At 41.2% G+C, this 10,183-nt stretch overlaps 1 protein-coding gene across 1 annotated transcript; it reads right to left on the minus strand.

Moving 5' to 3' along the window:
* LOC147632499 (pterocarpan synthase 1-like) lies at positions 1-573 on the minus strand. Its single transcript, XM_086806997.1, has one exon. The coding sequence runs from the start codon at positions 571-573 to the stop codon at positions 1-3; it is 573 nt and encodes a 190-aa protein (XP_086663123.1).
* Between the last annotated feature and the right edge of the window lie 9,610 nt (positions 574-10,183).

Below are 10,183 nucleotides of genomic sequence, written 5' to 3' on the forward strand. Positions count from 1 at the left end.
TTACTTGAATAAGAGGGAATTGATAGTGTTGTGGGTCATGGGGGGATCCGGAAGTCGGAGGTAAACAGTGAAATGGAAGGTGTGGCGGGTTTGGTTAGTGCTGTGGAGAGTAGCGACGGCATAACCTTGGACTCCTCGGAAGTCGTTGGAGCCTCCTGTGATTCCATACTCAAAGCTTTCGGATTGCAGGATGTTGAGTTCACCCATGGTACTGAAGGTACCACTGTAGACACCGTCATCGTAGTTCACGCTGCACATGTGCACGCTGGCCATGTAATTGGGGTTGTAGTGCAAGGAGAGGGTGGTGGCGATGCACCTCTCAGCACCAAGGCTGGTGGAGTTGAGGTCCGGGGCGACGGTCAAGGGTAAGTCCATGACTAAGAGTGTGCCAAAGTTGATGGTGGCGCTGGCATTAGCGCCAGCTGGTATTTCCACCACCAAGTTCTCACCCACGTCATTGTGCATGTAGTACTCTAGAATGATCGACTTCTCTGCGAGTGCGCATGCAGCAGCGAGCACTAGCCAAAGCCACGTGAAGAGGGCTCTATAAGCAAAGCCAGAAACAGTGGACATGTTGGTGAAATGGTAAGGAACTTAGCTTACAATCGAAGCAGCTGGAGGCCGAGGGAGAGGAGCTTGTAATTACAGCTCGCGGGGAAGCTAACCTGCTTTCATAATGCCATCAAATTAAATGCAATGCCACACACAAGAAAAAGCAAGGAAACGGAGGAATTGCGTGGCCTTCATCAATTTCCAGCACCTGAAGAAGAAAGCGACATATCTGAGCAGGTTCTGAAACTACACGTTGGCGCTAATTCGTGCGGCTTCGATAATACGCTGCACACAAGCGAAGTCATGCTGCCTATAGGTTTATTGAAGGAAAGAGTTCTTCCAATTTCCAAACAAGGACCATTTATATAGGCTGCACACGAGGGAAGTCGCGCTGCCTATAGCTGTAATGAAGGAAAGAGTTTTTGCTTATATAGGCTCCACACGAGGGAAGTGCCACTGCCTATAGCTTTATTCTTCTTCCTTCCTAGCCCCTGACCACCTCCTCACTCTACAGACAGTGGTATAGACAGCCGTGCAAAAGAGTTATGAACACGCGTTTGTATGTCGGTGCGTTTGCTGTGATTCGGACCCCAAGGGAGGCCAAGCTCCTATCCACTCAACGCGCGCACACTTGTGATATAAACACATGTCCATAACACCTTATGGACATATGTCTACAAATGGACCCATCACCGGCCATTGACCGGGTGACCGGCGGGCCCACGGGGCACCACGTACACAGGCACCCGAAATATACCTACAGCCCTTTCATTTCAGCCACAACCATGGCTTCCTCTTATACTACCCGAGGGCCTACTCACGCACCCTCCAACATTTGGGGCTCTTGTTCGAACCCTCACAGGAGGAACTTTTGGTGGTTCCCTATAATATAGTGAACTTCATGATATATCGAAAATTTTGAGAGATTTCCTAGTTATGAAATTTTCCTATATATAACTAGGTAATATTATTCCCCAGCTGCATATCTAGAAAGTATGGGCTAATATCTAGGTAATTCAATTTCCTATATAGGAAATTTCCTATATATAACTAGGTAATATTATTCCCCAGCTGCATATCTAGAAAGTATGGGCTAATATCTAGGTAATTCAATTTCCTATATAGGGAATATGGGCCGATATCTAGGAAATTCAATTTCCTATAGAGAACATGGGCCAATATCTAGGTAATAGGAAATATGGGCCAGTATCTAGGTAGTTCATATTCTATATAGAGAATGAACAAGAAATATGGGCTATTATCTAGGTAATTCAAATTTCTATACAGAGAATGGATCACCTATGTGCAGAAGTGAACCACAAATGATTAATTGGCTATTAAAAAAAATACTTTAAAACTTTTATACTTTATATTCATGCATCAATATCATTGGAAATTAAATCCTCTCTCTCTCTCTCTCTCTCTCTCACACACCACATACACACCACATATACATTAAAAAAAACTCAATACAACATATGCTAAAAGGTAGGTATATGCTCTCATCTTACATCAAAAAAGTATAAATGATCAATCATCCCACATTCTTATAGGACATGGAGCTCTTAATTCAACAAAGATGGGCAGAGGCTACTAATAATGAGCTAAGCCATGATGAGTTGGCCGGACATACCCATAGACCTGAAATGCCTAGAAGAGGAAGAGGTCTAGGTATGAGGGGAGTAGCTCCTCAAAGACCAATGGAAGATCCGAATGTAGATCTTAACACACCCACAAGGGCATATTTGCTTAATATGGCTCCAAAAATGGACCGAGCAATGGTCAGGGAACTAGGCATTGCACTAGAATCTAGACCATCCCAAATGAAGCCACAAATCATTTCCAAGCTTATACAAAAGTTCTTAGGGAATGGAGACCCGATCCAACATGTTAAGATCTTTGAGTCAACTTGCGAAACCTGTGGGGGGCAGTGAGTGTTGTGACCACATGATCCATGCCTTCTCACTGACCCTACAAGGAAAGGCTCATCAATGGTTTTTCAAACCTCAAGCCAAAAGGCACAGCTGCATAATGTCAAGCAAAAGGAAAATGAGTCTATGCGAGAATATGTATCCTAACTCAAGCACTTGAATTCAAGATGTAAGCTACGAGAAAGGCTAAATAATGATCAGTTATTGCCTTGCTTCTGCCAGAGGAGTCCAAGATCACAAAATGCATGATTATCTCGTATTAGCCCAATCAGCTCCCTTGGATGCATGTTTTGTAAGTTGGCCATCCAATATGAAGAAAATATGCTCAAATTGCCACAACTTGAATATGCCAAGGTAGCTTCAGTAGCAACAACATCACGAGTTTAGAGTCACTAGGGACACAGGAACCTGGAGCAAGCAAGGTGGGAACATGACTATTGAGACGAACGCAGTAATGCCATACTAAACAAATTGAAGGTCAAGGATGGAACAAATGGAAGCTCCACTACCCTTACCAGCATTATCAGTGCAAATTGTTGCGGGCTGCAAGCCACCCAAACCCATCCTATTTACCAAGACACGTCAATTCTGCAGCCACGTGTTCTACCACCACAACCACCACAAGCTAAAATCAACCAAGTATTGATTGAGGAGCCATCGGATGAGGGTGACATGGTGCGTGAGGTAGAAATCAATAGTGAGTACTATGAGGAGGCCACGAAGATTGCACCAGAGTTTTATGCCTTACAAAAAAAACACACCAATACCATTGTTTCAAACCATAGTATTATGGAAAGGTAAGGACATAAACGCAAATATGCGAAGGGGGGCACTACAATGCTTTGGGTGTGGTGGACCTCATCGAATAGCAGAGCGTCCTAATAAGAATGTGGTTCATGCGTGCATCATTCTAATGTTTTCATCAAGATAGTACACAACATCTTATTTGTACTCTCCTCTTGACCACACTACAAGACAATGCTGCCATACACGTGTTTCATACACGCGATAAATTACGGGCGCGTGTATGGTCGCGCATGTATTTGAATAGTATCGGGCGCGTGTATTTTGGCATTTAAATTCGTGTGTATATTGGCATCTATCACCGCGTGTATAAGCGCGTGTACCATGGTCTTGGAGTTGTCGTCTTGATCAAGATGTGGACATTTTGACGTCTGGGAACTGTCAAATTGATTCCAAATTTGCATAGCTAGCTGAGATGACAATTGGAATAACATTGAGAAGTGCATTCACTTACTCGTTCTCCATACCGCAAAATTATGAGCTTGTTTTGGAAACCTGGCACCTCCAAGTCTACATGGACATCAGTGGCCGAGTTGCTTATGGTGGGAACCAAAATGTCAAGAGTTAATAGTGGATGAATTGAAAAATGTAGCTCTATTGTTAAGAGACCTGAATTTGAATGACTTAGTTTTTTGGATGACTCTTTTTTATTGTCCTGTGAGTAGCATATGTAATTTTGATGGGAGACAAACTTATGAACCTGCATAGATAAACAAAGTAGTAGATTATTAAGAGAAGTTAGGGAAAAAAATGTATGAGTGAAAACTATCAAACTGATTAAAAGAACCTTCAATTCCAAGTATTGTAGTAGTTGCAATATGTAGGAATCACTATCTTGTGTGGGAAGGTTTTTTGCTTGTACAAGAAGGTTGTAGAGTGATACACGCCCCCAGAGGCTATGAACCGGTTGGCATTCATTGGACTGAGCAATGAAGATGGCATGGGGGTAAGCCTACATTGTTTGACAAGTGAAGGAAACTTGAATTGAAGAGTTGGGTCTATGTTCGTAGTGGAAGAACCAAGCAAAAACAATTGTTTCTTCTTTGTGCAGGTGAGTTGTTGTCACATCAAGTAGTTGTTATGATGGAAATGATGAAGTGAAGATAGAAATATTATGGGCTGCACTCTTGGTGATAGCAGAATAGAAGTGGGATAATGGTTTATGTGGTTTGCACAGCACCGAAGCTCATCCCAACATAGGTTCATAAGATGAAGATCAGAGGTATGTACTGGGCTGCCCTTATAGTGCAGAGCTGCATCTTCATGGATGTTTCAAAATCATTGATCACACTCTATTTTAGTTTGTGACCTGTTTACTGAAAGTAGCTCTACTACTACCTCTTGATTTTAAGTAAGCTTGGGACCAGTTTTCTCTAGTGTTTTAGTTATTGTGTTTCTACTTTTCCAAGATGCCACTAAGAGAACGCGGGACATAGTTCTTACTTGAGACTAGGCTATTGGAAGAGTATAGGTGCCAAGCGAGGGGCAGTAGAATCCAAATGCGATAGTCATAAGTGATAAAGTCATTGTGCTTGTAGATTTTGGCCAATAGCTCAGTAGTCGATTTGGGGCTTGAAAGTTGAGGGTGGCCATTAATGGCCATGGGCTCAACATAGGTGTCAACAAGCCTGCAAGTTGTAGTTGCAGCTTTACAAAGAATATATTGCTTGTACCACTACAACAGAATGAGGGGTCAAGCAATAAAGTTAGCAACGTTTTTATAACTAGAAGCGCAGCTAGGTGCCGAGCCATTTTCGTTGCTTGAAACATTGCTATTTTCATTGCAACGGGTTCGCTGCTCAGTGCAACGATATTTTGCTTCTATTTTCGTTGCTCAACAGCGACCTATATTTTTGCTGCTTTGATCAGCGAATGGTGTGCACAGCAAGAAAAGAGCTGGGGCAGATTGGGGAGTCTTCACAGGACTCCCCAGTCTGGCCTAGCTCCTAAAAAAAAAAAAACAAAGTTACAGATTCAGATTTGTAACACAAACACAAATACAAGAAACACATACATTATGGAGAATGCAATTGAGCCCGAAAAGTTATTGTATTTCAAAAATTGTTGGGTCTTTGGCCATATATACATAAAGTTTTTACAAAAGAGGTATGAAGAGGTGGATGTCTAACTCAAAAGAGGTATGAAGAGGTGGATGTCTAACTCAAATCGTCATCGGATTCTAAGTGATCTTCATCATCTGATTCCTCGTCCTCTTCACTTGCTTCTTCACGCTGATAATCTGGATCCTCCTCTTCTTCTTCCCCTTCATCCTGCATATATGCCATCAAGCGTAAGGTAAGGAACGTATGGAAATACAATTAGACATAGAAAAGAGAATGGTTTAAGCAACACATTACCTCATCAGCTTAAGTTCCCAAAACAGACTCATCCAAGCATACACCTCACATACGCATCATCCACGCCCATAATTGTAGACGGGGGGGGTTCTATACCCATAGTCATATTCCTCCTCTTTTGGGTCATGCCCACTACCAACCTCCCTCTACAAAAAACAATTAAGAAAATATACAAATATTTCTAGAAAACAATTTAGTACAAAACGAAATGAAAGTAGAGAAGAAATGATACTTACAAAATGAGCAAGAAAGAACATTTCTCACCGGAGCCGAAGTGCGAAGCCCCTTGCTTCTGTAGTCGGGAAGCACTCGATGCCGCTTGTTATTGAAAAGAACTTGTATGCTTTCTCACAAAACTGCGTGCGTGCCTTTACTCCTCGGCCATAAACACGCTAGGGTTCTGCATATTATTTTCTGCTGCTCTCTTGATATTTTATCTCCTATTAGAGAGAAAGATCTTGATGCGCCGCTTCATCTACTCCTCGGAGAAGCACAGACCCACATGTGGCATGGGAAACCACGACTTAAGCACATTGATAACATATTGCTTAGAAAGTTCATCTTGTGCTTTCCACTTTTTGAAGGAGTTCACAAACTACAGGTTCGCTAACATGCATACGATTCATGACTTACTTTCCTCGTGCATCCATTAGGAGGGCACCATCCATATCCACAATGTATGGTAGGAGGCGTGGATGGAACGATGGAATGGGTCTCCTGGGGGCTGGCTCATAATGTGTAGATGATGAGCCCCCCTGTTGGGGAGACACATCGAGAGACCTAGTGCTGCTTTTGCCAAAGCAAAAGCAGCCAACTCCCCCCCTAGTACTAGCACGTCTAATACCCCCCTAGACTCCCTACTACATTGTCGTGGTGGTGGTGAAGACAGACGTGAGGGATTTTGGGTGGCTCTAGTAGAGGAGGGTGGTGTAGGCTCATCACACCCATATCGTGATGGGCCTCCACCACTCGGCCCCGCGCCTATCAAAGCCATGGTCTTCCTCGATTGAGCAAGTGGGGTAGATTTCCCCCACGACATCGACTGGCCAAGTGGGGTAGTGTGCGCCATGGCATCGACTGGCCTGGACTGCAAGCCTGCCTGCATATAAGATTAAAATATAAGACAAATATAATGTATAAAAGATTAACTTTGTGTATGTGAAAAGGTTTGATGAAACCATACCTATGCGTGTGTGAACTACGACCAAGCTTTTGCTACCCATATCTCTCATTTATAATGGACAAAAGATTGGCCACATCGAGATCTTGTGATGGGTCGATCGACATTACTGCTACACAAATGCATATACAGGCAAAAAAATACGATTGCTCTAACCCAAGCCATAATTAAATCTTAAACAAAGAATACAACATGTGATATTAGAACATTGTTTAAGACCTCCTACAATACTACTTAGACAAGCAAGGTGGACAGTGTCCCTTTTGGATGATAGCTTTTGAGGACTTTCTACACGATCCCCACTATTAAAGCCAAATGCAACTCCTCTTTTGCAAGAGAAGGATAGTGAGAAGATCAAGAGCTCCCCCTCCACTATAACCACCTACTCGCGGATAACCACTCCTAACATGACATAAGCATCATTCTAGATGGCATATAGCAATGCCCCATATCTCTATGCATAAGTCCATTTCCTAAACTAACAGAATGAATAAGGCACTTACCTCGCATATGTCAAGCCAACCAAGAGAAAAAAACAACACAAGCTTGAAGTTAGACAAAAAATACAACCTCTGATATTAGGACATTGTTACGACCTCCTACAATACTGCCTAGACAAGAGGGTGGAAAGTGCCCTTTTCGGATGATAGCTTGTGAGAACTTTCCACACGCTCCCCACTATTTAAGGCAACTCCTCTTTTGCAAGAGAAGGACATTGTTATGACCTCCTACAATACTGCTTAGACAAGAGGGTGGACAGTGCCTCTTTCTTCGGATGATAGCTTAGATATTGTTACGACCTCCTACAATACTCCTTAGACAAGAGGGTGGACAGTGCCCCTTTTGGATGATTGTACGACCTCCTACAAAACTTCTTAGACAAGAGGGTGGAAAGTTATTCTTTTGGATGATATTAGGACATTGTTATTACGACCTCCTACAATACTGCTTAGACAAGAGGGTGAATAGCACCCCTTTCAGATGATAGCTTCTGAGGACTTTCCACACGCTCCCCACTGTTAAAGCCAAAGGAAACTCGTCTTTTTCAAGAGAAGGATAGTGAGAAGATCAAGGGCTACCCCTCCATTATAACCACCTATTCGCGGGATAACCACTCCTAACCTGAGGTGGACTTTATGTCTCGATGAAGAATGGGTGGACTCATCTTGTGGATCCCATTGTTAATCACTCATTAACCCTCTTCCTTGCCCTCAAATTACTCCTAATTGGTGGAGGAGTTTAAGCATGGGGATTTGATAGGTGGATTAGCAATGTTTATGCTCATCCAAAGATGTGATTACCTCTATATAGTTTTGCTAATTAGGTCACTCATTAATCCACTCAAAAGAGAAAATTAGACGAAAGATACCAAATTAGTGCTAATTCTTGCTAATTAAAGCCTAATTTGAGTGAACTAAACATAGATTTGAGACAAGGCAAGCATTTACAACACTAATGCCACTCGAATTAGTCTAATAACAAGAAATTAAGATTAATTTTTTTGGTTTTTTACTCTCTTTAAGTCTACTGATCACACTAACCGAGTAGATTAGTGATGATGATTATTGAAAATGAAGAGATAGTTTATGGTTTTATTTTTTGTTTGGTTAGTGTTCTATCTAGTAATTCTAACCTACCTATGCAAAGGGATTAGGCAAAAGAAAAATGATTAAGCTAAGAATTAAGAAAAATGATCTAGGTTTAAGCAAAAACCCTCTTGATTAAGCTCTCTAATCATGCAAATCTCAAGTTTTTTCACTCAAACAAGTAGTAATCCTACTCTAAACACAAAGCTATACATGAATCTCAACAAAAACATCAACAAAAACGAGGTAAAACATTAAAATACATGAAAAATTAAAAAACCACATGCCCGCACTAAGGCCTAAAGTTCTCAATGCATTATGGCCTCATATTGCTTTACGGCATGTTGATGGAGCTTGCGTGGCTCATGTGTTTATCTCACATGAGATATGTTGTGGTTGCATCAGGTATCTCCTACAAAAAATTCAAGTGGACACTCGTATCTTTGCGGATGTGGCTTCCTTATGGATATCATACAAGATACCATGCCCTTGATTCAGGGCAACACGTGTTAACACCTTATATTATTGTGTCTCGTACAAGATACCTGGTCCACCCATTTTAGCCCTCAATAGGTGTGTGATGATACAAACTTGAGCACCCTTAGTATGTAACTCTATTAGTCTCTTGGAGGAATATCCTAAGGGGGTAGTAAAACTAGTTTCAATGATGGGAACTCAAGCACCCTTATTATGCAATTCTATGAGTTTTTTGGGGAATGCCTGAAGGGGGTAGAAAATTTAGCCTTCTGTAATGGGAGTGAGGTAGCTAATGACAAAAGTGTTTCTCTGTTCGAGTCTATGAGCGACACTCTAAAGCCTTGTTAGACCTCGGCTCAAAAAATAAAACAAATTATGCACCATTTAAGATTGGGATATGCCAAGCTTGATGTACTACGCAATACAACATTCTATGAATGAAACCAGCCGGCCATATGCTGAAATAGCTAACATTCTGGGTGTCTATTGAAATAGTATTTTGCTAGTGAGATTGATAACTCTCCCATTCCCATTAGTTTTGCTGAACTATGATTTAGTTTGTTAATTCTCTAGTATTCCTTTTTAGCAAGACCAAGTTTGAGCATAACACTAGTCTGGTGAAAGAAAAGCCACTTTTATGGCTTTTCTTTCACTTTTGAAACTTTTAAAATTAATCTTTTATTATAAATTTTCAAAGAGAATCCTTCGAGGAAATTGTACCTAACACTAGATAATAGTTCGAAAAAATTTAGAAAGAGCCGAAATGGCTTTGGAAAGTCTATAACACCTAAAAGATTTTTAAAGAGAATCTTGAATACCATGAAAATTTGAGTTATACATAAGTGTTTAATTTTTATGAATATCATGCCAATTGAGGAAAGTTAACAACTATTCAAGCCCCTTCAAATCAAGCATGTCGAGAATTGGTTTTTTAAGAAAACAAAAAAAAATATTAACTAAAAGTTTGGTTAAACATTTGCTCAAATTTCTCTTTAAATCTATTAGACACACTTGGAAAGTTTCAATACTCTTCAGCATGATGTATAGACTGTATGTCAAATTTATATAGATCAAATTTGAGCCTGAAAAGATAAAAGTAGTGCCAAGGATATGAAGGATATTGAACGGTGGTAGAGGTAAGTAGTTACAGAGTGATGTGAAGTGGTCTAGCTAGCACCCAAGGATATGAGGGATATTGAACGCGCGGTGGAGGTAAGTAGTTATAGAGTGATGTGAAGTGGTCTAGCTAGCACCCAAGAGCTAAACGATCTCACATTCTCTATTGTTGGTACCAAC

The sequence above is a fragment of the Cibotium barometz genome, chromosome 13, assembly GCF_041138505.1.
Source record: "Cibotium barometz isolate CiBa-2024 chromosome 13, ASM4113850v1, whole genome shotgun sequence".
Taxonomy (NCBI): Eukaryota; Viridiplantae; Streptophyta; class Polypodiopsida; order Cyatheales; family Cibotiaceae; genus Cibotium; species Cibotium barometz.

What these genes read in the sequence shown, in the direction of transcription:
- LOC147632499 (XM_086806997.1), bottom strand. Translation starts at nt 573, where the DNA reads ATGTCCACTGTTTCTGGCTTTGCTTATAGAGCCCTCTTCACGTGGCTT.